The sequence below is a fragment of the Homalodisca vitripennis genome, chromosome 6 (assembly GCF_021130785.1).
Source record: "Homalodisca vitripennis isolate AUS2020 chromosome 6, UT_GWSS_2.1, whole genome shotgun sequence".
Taxonomy (NCBI): Eukaryota; Metazoa; Arthropoda; class Insecta; order Hemiptera; family Cicadellidae; genus Homalodisca; species Homalodisca vitripennis.
In genome coordinates, this window is record NC_060212.1 from 89,421,860 (window position 1) to 89,444,753 (window position 22,894).

The 22,894-nt window shown below is 35.1% G+C and overlaps 1 protein-coding gene across 2 annotated transcripts in view; it reads left to right on the forward strand.

Annotated features, from left to right (window-relative positions):
- The window catches only part of LOC124364541 (nephrin), a 436,564-nt gene that overhangs the window by 380,164 nt on the left and 33,506 nt on the right, over positions 1–22,894 (forward strand). For both annotated transcript variants that reach the window (XM_046820100.1, XM_046820101.1), the window contains exons 2-3: positions 13,206–13,340; positions 20,598–20,777. In XM_046820100.1, coding sequence (XP_046676056.1) covers positions 13,206–13,340; positions 20,598–20,777 — 315 coding nt within the window. The remainder of the gene's footprint in view (positions 1–13,205; positions 13,341–20,597; positions 20,778–22,894) is intronic.

The following is a 22,894-nucleotide window of genomic DNA, read 5'->3' on the forward strand; positions in this document are numbered from 1 at the left end:
AATCTAAAATCGTATTTTTACAGGAACAAATATTAAGATTTTCAAAGGTAAAGATAAAATTCTAATATTGATAATAATTTGTTTTTCTTAATTTGCTATAACTCAGAGATATTAGAATACGTTTTCTTGAATGTGAAATACAAACTGGTGCTCTGATTTCAAAAGTATAGTTTGGAAATAAACAATAGAATTCCAGCTTGTACGATTTTGCAACGCACATCCGCAGGCACAGTTAACATCTTGCCGGAACAGTTAAACACAGTTGGTCGTCTTCAAACAGTCCTGGCGTCATGTCTTCCTTTGGTCATAAGCTGCAGTATTGCCATCTGGGCTCTTCCCGCGCTTGTTTACACCTCTTTGACTTTACTGCAAACGTCTATTTACCGACTACTTCCTGAGCAGCGACCCTGACGCAATGTGACTTTGTAAGTGAGTGGAATCCGCATAACTCACCTGGGTGTTTTTCAGGCTACGTAAACAATAATTAATAATCGGTTTCTTCCGGTAACTTCTTGGTTTCGCCATTAACTTTCAGTGCAGTAGCAGTTTAACAAGTTGCATAATAAGCTCAAGGAAGGATTTCAAAAGCATACCGTACTCTTGCAATGAAACCATGAAATCATTACGGAGTATTAAAAAAGTAAAACAAAGAATGTCTTATATCACCAAGCGAAGTTAGGCCTAAGAAGCCCCTTCTAACACTTAAATTGGGTGTATTGTTTGCTTTTGTAGGGAGGCTACATTGAGTTTTTGCGCTCAAAACAATGGTTAACATCATGCAAAATTACGACTTTAGTTTTAGGCGTAGAATTTTGGGAGATTTGAATGTTTAGTTTAGCAGAATCTGAAGTCTTATGCTTTCGCAGACTTGACTCCTGAAATATGGAGTCATGTTCGTCTAAAGGAATTCAAATATAGGTAGCGACGAAGAAGCTCAAAACGAACTCTTTGCATTTTTTCGACATCAGAAACACCTAGACTACAGAATGTAGTGTAATCTAGGTGTAGAGAAAATCTCGTTATGCTCCAGGTTTCAGGAGTCAGATCTGCGATAAAATCAGATTTCAGATCCTACTCGTAAAAGGAAGGTGAACTGAAGCTGAAGTCAACATTCACATTGAATGAAAACCTTCCCACCATAACTGTGTTATGTGTATGGGGGATGAGTCATTTCAAAGATTGAAATTATAAGTTTCCAAATGCCTTAGGATTTATTTTCAATATTGTTATATGTTATTCAGAGAAAATCTCATACTTTTTTTTAATCCGTCCTTAAAATATTTAAAAAAATTTAAGAAAAACTAACAAAAGTGTTTCGATGTCTATTAATAAGATCTTCAAAATGAGATACATGTTATATAACGTTACGATTAGAAATAACGCCATAAGAGTGCATGAGGTTTAACATTGTTCTTACGCAGGAAAACTCGGCTCGCTATCGCCGGTGAGCCGGATAAAATCTACTGTTTCTTTCATAAGTAGTCGTATTTCAATAGATACTAATAAAATTGTATCTTCACTTCCGTTTTGTAATTTAAACAATAAATGCACAGCGGGATTGCATTTTCGTCTCTATCGTTTGTCACAAATGGGAACATGGGCACTAATCTAACGTACCCTGTAGGAAGAATCCCACAGTTTTAACATCCAGACTCATTGAGTCGCATGGAGGTACATAGGGTTAGACCTGCTGCTAGTTAGAGCGAGAGGAACGTTATTGGGTTGGATCGTGCATCGAATTCCCTGCAAATTAAAAGGCAAATGGTGGTCTTAAAGCAGCCCTCGTTGGGGAGCTGGTCACGTCCTCCTTATCGTCTCCGAGACACAATTATCGGCCCTGAGTATCGGTTACTGTGTCACAGATCACCGCAGGTCCCGCTATCGTGCCGCTCTTTGTTTCTTTCTACGTTTTGTTTAATTTTGCCATAGAATTAATATTGCAGTCTTGTGTACTTTAACATTGCCCCAAGTAATATAGTACGCATACGATAGATATGTTTTTTTCTCCATACGTGTCCAATAGTCAAGTACCCTTGACGCTGGGAAGTAGGTTTTTCGATCATCTGTCACGAAATATCGTTAATTAAGTATCCTTTGTAGGAACAATAAATTAATATGATGCCTCAATCCCAAAAACTGAGATTAAAATTCAGATCGTACATTTTGCATGCAAGGCATAATAATCAGAGAAATACTATATCTAAAGACTGTTTCATTGGGTTAAACTGCAACCATCCCTTTTCTAAGGTTAAGATCAATCTAAACAAGCCAAAGGCCTGAAATGGTGTCTCAGAGCTCCTAATTAAAATACGCAACATTACTTATTTTAGAATTCATCTTTTTTAACTCAGTTGCTGTAGGGCAGTTTTATTAACACTAATTTCAGTCGTTGAAACAACATAGTCGTTAGTTGTATTGTTATTATTCCTAAATGTGATCTAATTCATCTGGATATCTCTTAAAGGGGGGCACTCCACCCTAGAATTGATGAAAATGCCAAAAATGTACAAACATTTTTTGTTGCCTGGTTTTGTCCCTTGTACTTTTCTGAACAATTTGATATATAAAACAAGTACAGTTCAAATGCTTATAACTTGTTTATTGTATCTATAAATGAAACGCTAACACTTACTAGCTAGCATCCATCGCCTTTCTAGGCTGTTTTCCGAAAGTTTGGTTTTCACGCGTTTTCATTTTGTTGTGGCAGACATAACTTAAGTTGTATTTGAGATAGTCTTATAATTTTTTTTTATTTGAAACAGGACATTTCATTCTGCAACCTGTAGTATGGATTTACATTAGTTACTTCAACAAACATTTTTTTTTTTAAATTAAAAAATAATTTTGTAAAAATATTATGAACAAAAAGTAAATAACTTTTTTGACAGAAATATTTTATACAATTTAGTATCCATACCAGAGGTAGCACAGTGAAATATCCCATTCAACATAAAAAATAAATTATGAGGCTATCTCAAATACAACTTAAGTTATGTTTGCCACAGTAAATCCTAGTTTTATCCGTAAAAAGTTACCCCTAGTGGAGAGGGGGGGGGGTGAGGGACCAAAAATTATGGATGTCACCCGTAACTAACACTCATATATAAAAAATAAAATAATAAATTTTGCTATAAAAATAAAATAAAAACAATTTTGGGTGGAGTTCCCACTTAGAACTATAATATATGTTTTAATATAAAGTATCACATCTAAAAACAAAATAAAACAATAAATTTATATACAAAAAGTTTTTTTAATGTACTTTTTCTAATGCAGTATGAAGAAAACCCAAGTATTTAAATGCTCCTTTTCCTTACTCTATGTGACTAGTGATCTATTTTTGTTTATTCTCCAAACCATAAATATACCAAACCTAACCTCTCACAGCTATTGAACTCACCCTTGAGCCTGTAGTCCGAGAGAGAGAGAGAGAGAGAGAGTTGCGTAATAGTGGTTGCGAATTGGAGACAATTACAACGGTGATGACGTCATCAACACGGTTCAGCCCCAATCAACGTTCCACTCATCGTGACCTCATTGTACATAATCACGAACGTGTGGTCACCACAAAATTATTGGACAACTATAATTTAGTTTACTTCGAGAGTTAGGTTGATAACGGTTTAATGTCTTTGTTGAGACAATAGTAAATTGTATAGTAATCATCCCACAACTAGTTTGCACGTATAGGCACACAAACTATTTTTTCGTTAAATTTCGTCTAAGAAAAAAATCAACTGACTTCCAAGGTAGTTTTTCGTGGTCAGAATGGGAGGGCATCAAAAAGGTTAAAAAAATATGAAATATATATTTTTTAAATATTAATTTTACTACATCAATACACTTAAAACCGACTTTAAAAACTAATGAATGAGGGTTATATCACAGTTTGAAAGTTAAGAAAAGAGGCTAAAAGTCGCCTTTTAAGGGTATGTATATGTTTAGCTTATAATTATTTGACATTTATTCACTTACTCGATGTTTGGTACGCGATCTTAGAAAAAAATATCATTTCGAATTATTAAACCTTTTGATACTCTCCTATTCAGACCTCCACTAACTTCAACGGGGGTAGCGAGCGATTAGTTGTGGGAAATTTCTCTATCGATTTCATGAAAACATTAGTTTGTAGGCGTAATGTAAATTTGCTATTGGCTCCGTATAAATTATTTGTTGATAGCAAGAAAAAAAAAAGAAAAAAAAAACTAACGCTTAAATCTTATTTTGATCATTACACATTTCTTTACTACTATAAAAATCGTTTTTCTAGACGGAACCGAGAGAAAAGTAATGAAAGAAGTAATGGTTGTGGAGATTGGTTTTTACTTTGAATTGGCACTTTTTATTCTTCTGGATACTTGCAATTATTATTACATTACATGGAAATGTTTCATTACTGTGGCAAACATTTTTTAATATGCCTAAATTGTGTACAGTTCTAGACAAATCGTACAGAAGATGTTTTTATGAATGGTCCTTTCTATTTTAGTTTCTGCTCTATCATGATGGATAAGAATTATAAAGTAGTTCTGGACTATTTTAATGGGCTCTTTTATATTTACTATTTATAATTTATCATTATTATTTAGACAATTTCAAATATATTGAACAGATCTTTTTGTTATTAATTTATGAAAAGTGTGTTAAGGCCAGTCAACCTTGCCACTATCGTAACGCCGATAGTGAATTGACCTAGAGCAGTCACACAACATCGTATACTACGCTAGTGAGATGTTGAAAAATAACCCCTGACCCAAAACCGATATTTATGGTCATTAAATGGACGTATATATAAGGGTTAACGAACGGGTTGTTTATTGTCATCATGTTTTCTTGGTTTAAAAATTCACAAATTTGATGATGAGTCGCAAATAAAATGTACATAAGTACCTTTTATCTTATTTAAGCCGCATCTTTAAGCCATGCTGGTATCGATGTACACTGATATTTATTTTTATTACACTAGTATTTATTCACAAATTACTGTACACTAGTAATCGTATCTATGCTTATTCGCAACGTAAACTATCAATCGTGTCTATTCCTGGTTGGACCTCCCCCAGATTTGAACCCGTGATCTCACAGATAAAGAGCCGAGACTAGTACTATTACGTCGAGTCACATGATGGTACATGTCACTCAACAAGGTTTGGTTGAGCATTAGTTAACTTTGTTACATTGGTCTACGGATAACCGTGACGGCAGCAACGAAATTGCAGAATAAATACATTTGCAAACAAACTGAGTACAATGCTATGTTATTTTAAAATCTATTATACTAACCTCAATAAAATGATCTATTTACTTCAAATTTTGCATGTGACCTAAGGGAAGCTTGTTACGCTCACGTAACGTTGCGAACCCTTAGTAAAAAAAATAAAAATACAAATAAAGCATTATTTTTCTAACACATTCCATCACATTTTCACAGGAGATAATCAAGGGTATCCCGAATTCTAGCTAGTTATTATGTATCATAATATGCGCTAAAGTTATTAAATTTGAAATAAACGACCCTTTAGTTGCAAAAGTATTTATCAACATGCAGCACACAATTATTACAAATATTCCCAAAATTAGTAGCGTATTTGAATGCTACAATTTGGATTTAAAAGGTTTAGAACGACTTACTAATATTATTATCCAACAATGTGAAATGTGGCTTAGAGATTTAAATATAATTTACTATATTTACTTGAGGGTAGGACTATAAGTAATAGTTGGTGATAAATACAGTGTTGGCGCGAGCGCGGGAGCGGGTGCGGCCGCGGGAGTTGCAGTGTATGTGAAATCAATGGGCCGGGTCTGTGTTGTATGAAGATAAATCTCGGATTTTGGCACCGGCTGGAAACTCGCGACCACATATACTGTCGATGGCGGGGACTAATCATTGCGACCCGGGTTGGGGTCGACGTTGAACTCCGTCCGGCGAACGTTGGAGTATACAGAGTTGAACAACGCAACCATTTGATCAAACTTTACCACGTCATTTAGAATCTATCTGTATATTTTTTAAATATTTCATATCCTGAACATCCTACTGCCATTTTGAAACGGATACTTACAGAAGGTCATTGATTTTTAACTCAGTACGACAAATGTGTCTGCCTAAATTTATGAATTCAGTTTAAACCGTTCATTAAATAATGATTTTTTACAAAAACACATATCCACACAGGTAACTTCTAAACCAAACTAGGTAGGACACATGTTATCATATATTACTTGTTAGTTTTTTCGTGCTAAACAACGTGGTAATGTTTAGTGAAATGGTTGCGAGACATTCTATATGTGAATAAAGAATTGAAAAAATGTACTGAATTCAATTGTAATGCAAGATTTTACAGATGATTTTATTCGATGTAGTAATCCCATGTATTAAGATTTTCAATTCTTATAAAATAACTCCTGTAAATTTTTTTCATTTAGCGGGTTTTATATTTGTTTAATACTATCTGAATAGCACAAGTTTGGGTAGTAAATGTTTCTAAGAATTCCTTATGTTTACTTGGTTTGGCCCATTTAAAACTTAATTTTCTTGCGTTTTAATATTCTTTGTTACAAATTAAGAATTCAGATAAACTCACTCTTAATGTACTTTTCATATATACTGCCTTGCAGAACAAGAATCACAAAACGGACACGAACTGAATATTTTGCATACTAGGATTTTAAAAAGGTTTAAATTGCAACAATAAATAACATCAAAAAATAAATGCCACTTTTATGTGTACTATAGAATATACGATTTAATTAAGTTAAAAACAGAAAATGGTGTTTTGAAATAATGAAAAAATGCAATATTTGTAGAGTAGACAAATGCATTTAAACTACTAATCGAATGCGGTGCAAATTGCGATATCCATAGGACTTTATTACGTTTTAATTTCATTTACCCTACATTAAAATTATATATTTTTCAACTTTTCGGCTAGAATTTTCATAGCGAATCAGTTTCTTGAATTTTCTTTTAGCATTTTTGGCTATGCATAGTGAATATTAATGAAAACTGATTACATCACTTATTTCTTTAATAAGTTTATAGGTTTATTTTACTAAATCATATGTTTTGCAATGAAAACTCCAAAATGTATAGAATATACAGTCGACGTTTATTCAAAAATTTATATTGTAAGAATACGATATTGGAATTTAGTGTGGTGTTTGATCACGATTGAAATAGGTGAGCTCTTATACATATTACATAAAGCTAAAATATTACATGCATTATGTTATTAAACATGAATGGTGCGATAGGTTACATAAACCGCTTCATGTTGAAACAATACAAATGTCTGCATTATAAAGCTCGTCTGTTTATAAGATATTCATTCAAGGTAACTGATTATTCAGTACTTCATTTGAATCATTATTGCAAAATGTCTTCTTTGTTGTTTGTATTGCTGTGTGTATTGTTGTTTTCTGTCTGCCTTCGATATATAAATTGTATTATTCAATATCCACTGAAACCTGCCCTCGGATATTACTGCATTTTACCGTATCGGCTCAACTGAAAAATGGTACTTTGGGATTATACCGACCACACCAGTATGAAGAACACAAAAATATAAATTTATAGAAATAAACATGATAGTACGAAAAAACAACTCTTTAATTACAAAATTGCAAACTTACAAGCATTTCCAGGTATTGTGATCGGTATTGTTGTCGCTGTTATCTTATCTTTCTCGAGAATCCCGATTACGGCAGGCCGCGCGGCATCACATGATTTGCACTGTACATAATTGCTTTTCCATTACAATTCAATTTATATTTCTGATCAGCCCCTCTAGAATTTGATATTTTACTGATAGGTACTATCTCGAGGGATGTTTTTCTTTCGTCGAAGCCCGCGCTGATGGCCGGAGGCACTCGCATTTTGGGTGGCGGAATGTGATCAAGAATAAAAACAAGTTTTGAATGTTTTTTCAATAAAGAGTTTAGTTTTAGTTTGGTAATGTTTGTTGTTGTTGAATTTTTGTGTTTGGAGAAATGTAGAGGTAAAACACGGAAGTACAACAAAGCGACGCACCAGCTGAACGGGCGGCGAGACTCTGCAATCACGTTATCTACTAGACCGCTCGACTTTGACCTCTGTTTGAGGATGGGGAGGGGTTTGCGATAAGACAATTCCTGTTTTATATTGACGACATATTGTTCTACGCTAATCTAGTAATCAGTAGAAGGAAAAAGGCAAATAACGATTCATGTCTGGGTGTGGTCGGTATAATCCCAAAGTACCTGAAAAATAAATAATAAAGTAAGGAGTAAAAATTAAATTGGTGGCATTAAATATTTAGCCGAAATAAATTATGTGACAGTCACTCCTCTTTCATTGTGTGTACTGTCGCAATAACGACAAATCACGTTTAGGTAACGTTGTGAATGAATTACCATTATTATTAGTATTGCTGATTAAAAAAGACTTCAATTAATTTAACGCAGTTATCACACTCGTTGAACTGTTTGTTATGTTTAGCTCCGTGCGCAAATTGCAATTAAGTCTGGATAATTACTTTTGAAGTAAACCCTTGTTTAGTAATACTGTAAAATTTGACTCCGTCGCTAATTGTATACAAGAAAATGCTAACACGTGGGATTTTATTTGAACTTTGAATTCGAATTAATTTTCCCGTACAAAATTCTATTGCTTGTTTTTATATTATCTGATGGTTTCTATACCGTTATAGTTAATTCCACAAAGTTTGGTTTTACATGATAAGGCGCCGCCATTTTAAATCAATTCTGTGTTTAGAGTACCCATAACATTGCCAATATGCAACATTTAAAAGATTATTCGTTTACGAATCAGGAATGTTAGACTGAATTAATGCTGAATTATAAACCACACGTATACAACAAAATCTACAACTAGATGATATTGTATTGTTTTCTTTCTTTTAAACTATAATTTATTTCTCAGATTCTATTTTTCATAGTTTGATACAGTTAACCGTTGTAATACATATAAGTAATAGTAATATAATCGTCAGATAACGTAATAAAGAAACCGAAACACGCCACTTTATGGTTGGCTGACCCTGATTTAATATTTAATTTATTCAAACCGATGTAATTCGACGGTGGGCTTCAATATGTCAAGCTAAAATAAATATAAGTTCATACACATTGTCATTTCATATTTTTAACCCTTTCAATACCTTCTTTTTTCGATCGCCACCAAAACTAGCGCTGCTGACGACTTCTTTTGGGAGATTCCTCTATCGATGTCTGGAAAAACCAGCTAGTATGCTTGTATTCAAATTGTCTTCCGACCCCTAGACTATTAGACTAGGGAATATCCGCCATAAGAATAAGATACCACTTTGTTCTGAAAGAGCTCGTGTAAATCATTAAGCATATATAATCAGACACTACCATGCAAGATTGACACATGCATTTTTCTCTATAAACAGTCGAGCGTTCTAGCACATTTTCCTGTTGTGTAGGAACCGCCTACATGCGTTCAGCGTGTTTAATGAACACTACATGCATACAACTGACTCCGCATGAGATATTTGCGCTATTCAAGGACGGCAACTCCATATTTTCTATGTTCTCTTGTCAAACCTGGACTCCTACACAATACCGATCCTGCAGAACTACATTCATTAAAGCAATACAACTCTCGCTGTCAGCCGTGTAGCCTGACGTGTGCCTTGTAACTGTAGTACACACATATATATGTGTCGGCTCTATCAGCTGTGTCTCGCGGTACGCAGTCTGACTGGAACAATAATTGGCCAAACTCCAACTGTGTGAATGACGTTGTAATGGGAATGAATGCCCATAGTTTTCCTGGTGAACAATTCAATTTTGACCAGCCTACTGCTTTCCTCTCACAAAAAATTCATTACGACACATTAAATACCATGTCCGTTTTTATACAACTGTTATGTTTCACAACGTTATATAAATAGTTTTCTGGTTTGTTTTAAGACCTTAATTCCGTAATTGGACAATGAGCGTCAGACTCAAATGGCATTCAAAGACTATGACTTCCACTAATTTTGGCAGTCTTCAAAAATTAATATTCTTACTGAACAATTACAAGTGGAACATTACGTATCCCCTTAGATTTTCCTTTGGGCATTTACTCAGGCTCTTCCAACACTTGAAAGCTTTAATGCTTGCCATGCCTGTTAAGATCGTTCACTAAATTTGTTTTGATTGGCAATGTCGCGAAGTGTAGTGGGTAGGACGGTTATCGCTAGAAACCGAATCAAGATTCTGCTTAGATAGTTGGCTGCTGAGTGATGTTAAAAATATTTTTATAACACAATAATGTTTTAGCGAGCCGAATATGGACTATTTATATTTATAAAACATATATAATTTTTAAGTTCACATTCTAAGCTAATATCGTTTTGCAGAAGCAGTTATACTGAGAAAGATACTTCCATTCCAGTAGGACATAACATAATTTTTTTTACGGTGCCTTATTTGTGACATCCTTTCGGATGTAGCTAACAATCAGTTTTGTTGTAATAATAAATTTTACTCAGTAAAACATCCTTACAACGTGTTCGTCGCTCGTTTGAGTTCATAACTGTCTTGTCCGTCGATGTAAGCGTATTTTTCCCGATAAAACGCACACTTTACATCGCAAACGCATCGCACTGGAAAGTGTCGATATTGAGGACGGGGAAAGTGACGATGTGAATACAAAGCGGCAAGTAATAAAACCGTAAATATTGACGATGGCTGTTGGAAATACATTTATTTTACTTCACAGTCGTCGTGTTAACTCCACTTTGACAGAGAACTTGCAATAACTTAGCTTTAAGCGAAACAAACTCAATGCTCAAGTTTGTCTGAGACATCACGTTACTTATTACTCTTGTAGTTCTTTGCAGCAGCGGCGCGGCGCCTTTTTGTGAGTCATGTGTCAAGGAGAACTTTTTGTTGAATAATATGGTTACGTTTTTATCCGTCATAATATTTATTTTATCTGGAATAAAATAAGAAAAATAATTGTAATCGTCATGTACTAACTGTACATGAGTATTTCTGGTGTTAAAATTTCATTAGAATGTTTTACAAAACAGTTACAGGTTGGTAACAGTTGCCAGGAAGTAAATATTCACTTAATGTTTGACCGGGACAAAATGTAGCTCCATCCCACGGTGCGTTACCATGGAATGAATTTTTTTTATGGTTGGAGTTAGATAAAACTGTGAATAATACTTCATCTGAAAATATTCTGACCGTGAAACAGGTTACACTTAATGCCAATGGCGTAGTGTAGCTGGTACAGCGGTTATCGCAAGACAACCGGATCAAGCAACGTCGAGTGTGGCTGCTGCTTGCATGCGTGACCGCTGAGCGATCCTGTCTTTGCAAGCAGCCCGCTTGCCCGGCCGTTGGTGGTGGTTCGGCAGTCACCTTTAGGCCGTTGGTCCCCAGGTTAAGTGTAGAGAGGGCTTCTTAGTCCTAACTTCGCCTGGTAATATAATACATCTTTACTTTACTTTACTTTTACTTATTACTTACGAACCAGTTTCCGTACGCAACACCAAGTCTCACTCCACGGTGTGTCGTTCTACAAAGACTGTTTATTGACGTTTAGAATACCAAAATCTCTGATTACTTCAAGCGTAAACAGTGCCGTCTGTGAAACTGGTTACAGTTAACAGTTGCGTACCAGTAATAGTTATCGGAGAGTATCGTGGGCTCGCAGCTTGATGCAACACCTACCCCCAGCCTACCGTGTGTCATTCTACAAAGACTACTCACGTTTAGAATTCGAAAAACTCTTATTAATACCCCAACATTTCCGACTATGAAACAGGTTACAGTTAACAGTTACAGGACAATATTGTGGCCTGTAGGTTGGCGGAACCTTGCCCTCAACCCACACCACTGCTAGCAAGAAGGAACTGTTTATCGATCCTAGCAACTGTCACGCACCATAAACGGAACAACTTTATTATCCTTTTAAATGACAGTCTGCGTTATTACATATATGGACGTGTAATAAGAAACCCCCGTTTTATGGTCAGCTCGGACGCTATTTGCTCCATCTGGAATATTACTTCCTCCATAAACTGATCTAAGTTGTACTGGAAACGATTTGTTTTTGTAAGTGGCAAAAACAATTTGCAGTTTGCTCGAGGAACTGGTTTTTAGTTTGCCACGTTTATATTTGTGGTTGAAAATTTTACTTCGTTTTGGAAGGATAAAGGTTTTAAACATTTTCCGTCGTTATAATAAGTTTACAAAAATTAAACCCTGCGTTTCAAGCTTTTAAATTTATCCTCTTTTTCAAATATAATGGAATCTTAAGACATAAATGAGTTTAAGTATATAAGCTTCCTACTTGACCAAATCATTGTATAAACCAGTACTTATACTCAGTACTGCTGTATAACTGTATCAAAGGAAACAGTTATGATGAAATACACCTAATACACACACACACACACACACACACACACACACACACACACACACACACACACACACACACACACACACCGCCACGCCACGCCACGCCACGCCACGCCACACCACACCACACCACACCACACGTATATATATATATATATATATATATATATATATATATATATATATATATATATCATAGTATATATCATGTTAGACCAACCGAGCTTTTTCCATTACAAAATTTATTATCTGCTAATAAATTTAAGAATCGCAAAATTAACTAGTTCCTCAGAATACATTATTGCGAATAACGGTATGAAAAGTTACGTTTATAGGTTTGTGCTGATTTATTCCATAACTCTCACTACCACTTATTAATTGTTCTCCATAAAGCTCTCCGGAATCGATAAGGGACGATGTCGTTTACAAGTCTCGACTTGTCAATCATGGAGCAGTGATGGTGAAATACAACTAAATATATTACCTGGCAGACCAAAAACGCTATTTTCATTAAAAAAACGTATTAACTAATATAATAGATAAATCACAAAATCAAATAGTTCATCAGAATTCACTGCTGTTATTTCTCATATTAGTTATATGTTTTGTAGCCAGAAATATTCTTTATTCTAAGAGCCTTTCGTACCTATTAAAACTTTTAATCTCCTTGTCCTGTTTTCCTAGATGTTTTAGGTTTGGGGTTTGCCTCGCAATAACATGTCAATTCAGGAGTCGTCATCGACTTAGCTTATTGCACCCAACTCTATGTATGTACGGTAGTTGGATTCTGACTGACGTACTTTACTATGTTGCAGTGTCGGGGCAGCTGCAGTATTTCCGTGTGCAGCCCAAGGATGTGAAGGTTCACGAGGGGGGCGAGGTCACCCTACAATGTGAGGTCGCCAACAGGGCGGGCTTTGTACAGTGGACTAAAGATGGATTCGCTCTAGGTAAGTTGTAAATTTCTCATCCAAATACTTCATTTTATTGTCTTAATAATGTATTGAATATAAATAGCGTTTAGTATTAAACAGAGCCCTTCTCAGCTTTTAATCAACAAATTATGATCAGCGGAATCTGATTATAATAGCATAATTGAAACCTTTGTGTTATTCCTGAAATTTTAATTATTTATACACTGGTAAGTATCACATTAGGTCGAGTTTTCGGCAAACAACATAATTAATAGACAATAAATAGATAATAACATTAATAGACAATATGCATAATAGCTCTCTTAAATTAAAGCTGCTTATACTCGTATTCAGCATGATTCTACTCGTGGATAGAATAAACTGTTTAAGAGCTTTTCAACTACATCGAACTATTATTGTGAATAACTTATATATAAGTGAGTGATTATGTTTTAACAAATGCTCATTTTGATGCATTGCAAATTCTGTACAAGCTACATCACGTTTTTAGTATATTTCAGAAAATCAAATGTTACGTTTTGATTTGAACCTTTTGAAAGTAACTCGAATTTCAAGATTGAAATTTGCGGTGTTACCAAAAACTAAACTAAATCATAGCAATTTAATACTTACTAATGACTATACATGTTTGAAGAAACTATTAAATATCGTAGAGACTAAAGTAATTTTAAAATGTAAATTACTTAGTATAGCGCTGCCTATAATGTTAGTGCACCGTGAGTAATAAACCCTCAGTGAGTTATTATTAGATGGAACGTTGTTTGCCTATCGGAATATAACTTTACTGTCTCATTATTATATTATGAATATTAGTTTATTCAGTAGCCAGGAAACTCACCACGCAAATCATAATCCATACTTGTAAGTATAAGTGGAGGTGGGTATGTATCAATTATCATTACGAGCCCAAGAACGCGTTCTTAATAAGGTCGGGTTGGCGTCATATCAACATGACACGTATTAATTGGGGGAAGCGACCTAAGTTGGCCGTATAATTGGGGGCATACGGTGGGGGGGGGAGGGTGCAAAGGGCTGCTGGAGGGAAGACTGAAGGGCTGGAAGCGTACAGATCGTGTCAATTACGACCAGTTACTCAAAGTGACGCAGACAAAGGACGCTCACACAGAATTTGAAGCACGGACAAGACGCCATCTTGAAATGTGGACAATGCTAATACGCGAGTGACATTCCTGTTACACCCGGCTCAAACGGGATTGCGGAGAAAACCCCGCCAATAAACCGCGGCATTAAAATGCTTTCTGGTCCACTGGCGTGGAAAATGCTGCTTCTGGAAGACGCCGTTCGAGGCATCTATGTCACGGGGCAGTGCGGAACAGCAGGGTAAGGGGAGATGGGGATAAACGAATCAACACAATTACCCCCCCCCCCCACTGCAACCACCCCCGGCCATTCTGCATTATTAGTGACGGATTTTACGAAATGCTACCCGATTTACTTCAAGTGCCTTCCAAGATACTGCCGTTAAATATGCCGCACTTTATTACGTCATTTTTCTTTTTTAACGTAGTGGAGATGTAATCTCCCTTTTATTGCGGTTTGCTTTGAGCGAGAAAATGTATTCTTTTTGAATGAGTGAACTTAGCACTAGGTGAATGAGCACTAGGTGAATGAGCACTAAATTGGGGCTGTTCGTGTTTGTGTCAAGTCAGTAGTATATGTTAAACTTAATGCTTCTTACAAACGTAAAAGTCAAAGCAATACAGTTTTTATACTGTACCATTATTTATTTGTTTTCTAAACGACTTTAACTATGAAGAAAATTGTATTTTTCAATGAGTAGTATAATTGGTTAATCTAAATAACCCTACAATTGACAGCGTTTAGAAACGTAGGATTATAAAACCGGTCGAAATTCCGTTTTCCTTAATAACAAAAAAATTTACAACTTTTTATGTCAGACCATATTCTTTTCCTCTAAACTGTACTCGAGTAACCGCTCGGCCGCCTACCAGACCCAAAGCGAGCCTTCGACCCAAAATTGCCCGTAGAGTCAGTAAACCGCTAACATGTTAGCTGTGGGATGTAATTCATTACAAGGGACAATGGGATATTATCATCTTCCTCTGGATGGCTTAGCGGGTAACCTGCCAATTACTTACTTAATTACCGAGGTAATCACCGCTCCTGATGGAATACTGAGAAGGATCTAATTGCGGAGCCCCGGTCTTACCTTACCACTTCAGACGGAAGTAAGGAGGAAGATAAATTCGATTGCGTTGTTTTGTTAAGCGTGTAAATTGTTTTGAGTTAAGCTTTGAATGTCGCAGGAAGAGAGCGGGTTTTATAAAGAACTGGAATAGTATTGCGGTAGTATGAGTGGAGTAATTTACAAATAAGATATTGTTTATTGTAAAAATTAAACAATCTATCTTATTAATATACAAATGGCAAAAAGAGGTTCTTTCTCACGCACCCTGTACCATTACGAAATTTATTTCAAAACTTATAAATCTCAAAATTTATTTTTATTGAGTGCAATCTATAAGAAATTTGAAGAGGTTGGCTGGGGAATTGTAATTGGTTTGCTTAAATTGTTTTTTTTCGGAAAAAATTGGAAAACAATCTTTATATTTCAAATTTATAAAATACCTAGAAGTGTATTGCTATTGTAAAAAGTAAAGCATATTTTCGTCGTTTATTTTCAATGTTTTGTTACGTACTCGTATAAAACATGTTGTACCTGGAAATAAATGCTGTTTGTGGAAAAGTTTTATTGGTAGTGTCAGAATTAAAAATATTCACGAATAAATCAAAACTCTTACAATATTATACAGTTTCTCCAAAATGGTTGTTTATAGTAGTTTCTAAAACTTTTAACTGTTAATCCTTGGAAAAAAGGAGGAATTCGCTTTCTAGAATAGAATTATTTATTATAAATAATAGGACCACCTCTTAATATAAATTGATAGTTTAATATATACACAATGGCAATTCATTATCAAGAAATATGGAGGAAGTTTCAAAACAAACTTGTGAAACCTTACACCACGTAAAGTTTATTGAATTATTTATGGGCGTTGCATATACTTGTTAAAGGCGAACTTCCCCTAATGCTTACCGTGAACTGTCAATACACTCTACTTCGTTAACTATTATATGAGCGTTCGTGATTATTACTCCGTATTTGTTAAATTTTGCTACTCTCCAAGGAGCCCGACACATTTCGCGAGTACACTGTTTTCTACGTAGTTGTTAATTTTATACAAAAAAACTCTTGCTTGCAGGTATTATTTAATTTCGATAGGAGAGATAGAATATTTCGGTCATTCTCATAATACGACTGCGAGAGTAACATTTGTACCCACCATAGTCTCCAGAACATGTTTTAAGTGGTTAATTAAATTTTACACGTGGGCGCTAAGTATGTCAATATTTAGACAATTATACGCTAAATTTACAAATAATTTTCTTCTTTAAAATCTAACTTATACCTCCCTTTCTGAATCATTTAAAGAAACTTGTATCTTCACTTCAACAATTCTAAGACTATGTTTATTGGATAAATAAGTTGCTCATCACTTAGTTGTCTGTTTAATTTAATGGAGTCTTAATACAAATGAAATATATTTTAAAATTTCTAAAAATAATTGAGCATTTTGTGCTTTGGGTCTTAGGCACCGAAGTCATTAACACAGTTATATTAGTGGTAAATAGTTATTGCATAAGGTTCCATGTAACTCCTAATTTACAGTCCACTAAATCCGGTACGAAAGATGTAACATACCGTATGGATAAAACACTTAAATTCCTATATTAATTTGGACACTATCTTTGGGCCATCATAAAGATACATACTTTCATACACTTTTTTTGCTTTGTTGTATGTCTAAAAAAATGATATTTCGGTTCGTATAATCGAGCGCGTCCTTTAGTGTTTTCTAAAGATTTTCACTTCAAATCAAATTAACTTACGATGTTTATTTAAATAAATTCTTAAATATCACGAGGAAGTGGTCTACTTACGAAGTACGTCCTAATATATCATTAATAAAAATTCCAACTCCTTCATAGTGACTTGTGAATATCTCGTAACTTGAAGTCGTTCTATGTAATTTGGAGACGATAAAGCTCAAACCATTGGTTTTAATAGTCTTATCCCCGAGTGGAGGACATGAAAGACAATGGACCAGCAAGAGATCTGGCTCCGACCCAAGAACCACTGACTGACGTGTAATGCCAAGGTTAGTGCTTAAAGAATATGCTTATTTCTTTATCATTTAAATCACAAAACATTACATTGTAATGTGTATCTAGTGTGGTAGTTAATCAAAATGTAAATTTTTACTGTCTCGAAATATCATGAGGACAACTTACGAGGCTAATCAAATAGCCTATATGTACCGATTAAAAAATAGACACAGAATGTATTTCCACTGGGACGTAATAGTTTGTGTTGTAAATCGTTAATGCATTAAAGAGACTTCCCCCGAAATATTAAGGTATAGTGTTATCAGATAGTGATTGAGGCTGTGATTGCGGCTGGACCGGCCGCATTTCCGTCCTATTAATTTTATCTAGAGCACTTCCCCAATCACACCCATATTTTGTTACTTGTAATTTAATTTGATCCTAAAGTCATTAGTATATATAAAATGTAAACGCCATAACAAAAAATATTATATGACACAACGTATAATACACTGAAATTATCACAGCGTATTATTGCTTAGTCTTGAGTCTAAGATAACCCGGGACGGAAAAAACATGTTGGACTGGCCCGAACACTGCGCTCGTCAGTGTGGGGGTGCGTACGTGCGAGGCGACTAGCTGGCCTTTAAGCTGCAATCCCCAATTGCTAAAACTATAGTACAATACATTTTTGGTTGGATTAATTTCTTTTAGTTTTAATTACACAGCCCTTCATGAAGACCGGACAAAATACAGTAACTGTACAGTAACACTTGTCACAGTACTATTAACAAACATGTTAATGTTGATTGTGTTAAAAGGATTTATAGACATTTACATACAGATAATTGAGCACTTTTGTGACAGGCACAACAACAGAAAATAATGGAGATAGACATAATTTTGTGTATTTTTTCTGTGCCCTCCAAAGGTGCTTTTTCCATATTTTTAGATGTCTTAAAGGGCTGTGACAGAAATTATTTAAAACGTTAAAGAATCTACCCTAACCGAAGATCCATTGCATCAAGCGCCATTGACTCTTTACTGTTAATGGTTTGTGGAAAAAATATGAATTTGTATTTTATAACTAGTAATTAAAGATGGGCAATTTAGAAGAATAATGGGATTTTTTATATTTACAATCGTCTTGTATTACAAGATCTGAAAGACTACGTTTCTAGAACTGATAGATCTTTAACTGTTAGAACCTAAGGCGTAAGGGGGGCATGCAAAAGTAATTAACAAACAAGCAACACGTGACAACGAACATGGCAAAGTTAAAACAACTTGATAAAAAAATCTTTGACATTTAAATGTAGTGGATACTTGAAAAAAATGTATATATCTAAAGCAGCTTTATTTATTTTTTTCGGAAATTAGTTACTAGTTGCTAGTACTAGATACTAGATATAGGCCCTACTGCTGCAATAACCCCACTCATTATTAGCCGTGATTGTACTAGTTGCACTGTGTGAGTAATACAACCAAAGGTATCAGTCTTAATAGAATTTCTATGGATTCTAAAGTACACTCATTGTTACAAAGAAATCTGTGTATTTTTATTTGCGGGAATTAACAAAAGCTCAATATCCATAATAATTCTTTGAGATTTTTTTTAATTCACCGATGGTTTTTAACATTTTGCGATAATAAATTAGACTTGGCTGGAAATTAGTAATATTTTCAAGTATAACACCAGTAATTTCTGAATTACGGTTTTACCATTAAGTATTAATGGAAAGATAAGAAAGTTCACACAATAAAATTTGTAATCCAATTGTTTCTATAGTGGTTTTATCTTCTTTCCTCTTGCCGGGAAATTAGGTTTCAAAATATGTTATGAATGGTTAGAAATGGTTATTAACATTGTTTATCTTAATGCAGATGTTTTGATAATTTTAAACGTTTTAACAAACGTACTGGCACGTTGTCTAACAAATGTTGTTGTATTTAAATAACCCACCGCGATACAAGAGTATACAAATGATGTTTATTCAGGTTATATAAACGTATGTTGTCGGGCAAAAGTTTACTTACGTTATTTCCTATCTACTCTGCCATAAAATGTGTTGTTGATAGTTTGTTACAATCAAGTTGCAATATTTATTTTGCGAATTACGGTAACACGTTAGTAATTAATGCAGGTAAACTTTGTCAGCCACCCGTGAGCACCTGCCCTGGTTTAGTTTAGTCAAACCATAACATACTTAGATTATAATTAACGAAGAGTAGTGAGTTTCTCTAATAATGAAGATCATTAGTTCACCTAGTTTACTTCGTCAAGTAGTTTCTTATGGTATTAAACCCACACTAATTTCATCTTACCCAGTTGAGATTTAATATTGAGTTTTAATACAATCTTTCAAAATATGTATAATTATATTATATAAAAGTATGTAATAGTTGTTATATTTTTCGAAGTATTGTTTCTGAAATGACAAAAACACACATATTTTTTACATGCTTACTTGAGTACAACAATGTGGAATTTTGTAGAGTTTTCTAAGAATCAAAAAGATCTATATAATTGTTGGTATTTTCCGAAAGTTAGCCAGAAATCTCAGAATTAAACAACTGGTTACATTAACGACGCTGAATATATCGCCCCAGAGGTACCAGTTCTGCAACCTCCGCGAATCCACATTGTTACCGAGATTGGTAGCGTAAGGAATGGTGTGTTCCTTGTACGAATGAGGAACTATTGAACGCCTTAGTATGGTTCACTTACTACGAATCTTGGTAACACTCTTAAATTGTTGTTAAAACTTTCCACGACGTACTCAGTGAGCTTAAGCTCAATAATGGTTCTTTCACGAATAATCACTGAAATCTGATTTAGAAAGGGTTCATTAATTCAAAGATATTTTTAAGGTTACTGTTTGACGTTTTCTTCTTCTGCAGGTACTCTTGTTATGATAGTTTGTTCATCGTGAAATCCCATAAGTAAACCTGGCATAAGACTCACCGATCTATTGTTCTTCCTTTAGATTTCTTGGGTAAGTATTTCTGCGAGCCCTGGATTCCCGAAGTACTTTGGCACTCTGTAGTAGCTGAGATAAAACACTTTGTGTAATTTTAAATGTTTTTTTATGGATGATTCACAATTCCCAACCGTTTTTCTAGGTTTTAGTTCTGTGATCCCCGGATTTCCGAGGTATTCCGTTATCGGTGACAGCAAGAACGGCGTCTTCAACCTACGGGTGGTGAACGCTTCTCTGGAGGACGACGCCGAGTTCCAGTGCCAAGTGGGACCTTCCGCCTTCCACAAAGCCATCAGAGCGGACGCCAGGCTCTCCGTTATCTGTAAGTATAAGCCACCTTGGTTGTTTTACCTATCTTGCTGTGCTGTTTCTGAATTGTTCTATATTTTAACTTTACAAGCATTTACAACATTCCTTACTTTACTAATTTAAAATCACATATTCAACTGGTGTCATCATCCTGTCTGATTAAAAAAAGTAACAATTCGTCCTACATAGCTGGGTAAATATTTTTATCCAAGAAATCAAACCACGAGTTCAATATCTGAAATAGAATAATATTAATTAAATAATAAAAATTTAAATAAATTTTTTACACCATATTTTCCCTTTACACGATATCAACGTACAGTGAAAGACCATTGAGTTGAGGCGCTTTCTGAGCTTAATCTCCAGAAGTTGTTCCAACAATAGCGGAGAATATGGAAGCAATCTCGAGCGCTCCCCATTCAGAAGTCAGTTTGTTCAATTTATCGCCCGAACTGTGAGCATACCTAAATCGCGCCCTCAGGACCGCTTTATGTGTCTGGTGCAGAATAAACTCGCACAACAGACCGTCAGAGATGGCAGAGTAGTTTTTAACTCGTTCCTGCCGCGTCAACATTAACCATGTGGCATCTCAGTAGTAGCTTACCTGTCCAGTTTCGGACATTGCTTATGTTACAAAGATGTTCTTGAAATAGTATTGAGTTTTGTTGTTCAGTTTTGGCCCCTATTTTGTCATTCTGCGAAAACAATATGTTCCAAATGCGTCTCCACTCTTCTCAGTGTAGCGGGCGGTTGCGATGTCAAGCAACGACGAACGTAGCTGCTCTATGTATGGGCGACTACTGACTACCTTGTCCTTCGAGTAGTTTTCCCGCCCATTTATGGTGCCTCGGAAGTCACCTTCAAGCCGTTGGTTGCCAGGATAAGTATTGGAGAAGCCTTCTTCGGCCTAACTTTGTGTGGTAAAATAAGACATTATTGTTTACTCTAGTGCCCTTTTCGGTAGAATAGACTATCCCGACCTGCAGCTCTCTGGTAATCAGATTATGCTGTCAGCTAAAATTTGTCTGTGCTGTTGTCTTGGTAACCCTTCGCAACATAGATGTGGGGCATCAAAGATCCATGAGAACTTAAGACTTTTAAAGAACTTAGGATTAAAAGACCTGTTTACAAGTTTGAGTGATGTACACAATTCGAAGATTATTCCACAATTCTGCTCTATTTTTGGTTATGGTCGAAACATCCTTTGTTATTAATAGAATGGGGGTACTTATCCTTTGGTAGCAGATTATCATAGACTTCGCGCTGTTGGCCCTTCTCTAGCGTCTACAATGAAACGTAAATCGTGCATGATCTGAGTCAGGAGAAAGTCGCGATCAGCTTCCTGGCCCTTTGTTGTTTCTATTAGAGCAACTAAAACAAGGTCACTCTGATTAGGAAAGGATTAATTAATTTTGCAAGTCCTCCACAAACAAAGGACAGTACACTCACTCCATCTCGCGATTGTTCCGGCCATTGTCGGCTGTGTATTTGTGTATTCACCCACTGCTGTTCACAGTTGTCCGAGTAAATGTCGATTGTATACTTGTGTTCTCAACACTGGTCTCACGATTGTAGTTCCCATCGACGATTGTGTTTATTATACATAACTAGTGCTACTTATTACTGTTTTCGGCATTGTCCATTTAATACTAGTCTACTCAATCGCTGCTACTCACGATTGTTCTCCCCATCGGCGATTGTGTTTATTGTACACAATTACTGTTACTTAAACTTTCTAAGTATTGGTTGAATTGTGTACACAAGTATGTTAGTCAGATAAATATGTGCCTGCTTCGGAAATGGGATATGAATACTGCTATATGAAGTTAAATATTTGAATACGTTGATAACATTTAAATTGTAAAATATACGTATAGTACGTGAAATGACTTGGAAATGAAATGTTGCTATATCATTGTAAATACTAACAACTCTACATAATACACTACATGGTACTGTATTTTCGGAAACAATTTTCAGAATTGTATTTTATTCGAATTTTTCATTTCCTTGCCAATGGCAACCTTCACACATTTTCTAAAAATTTAATTTGACCAATTTTAATTTGACAACAGCGCCGTATTCGCCAGGCGGCAATCCAGTTACTCTTGTGTTATGTAAGATTAGTAT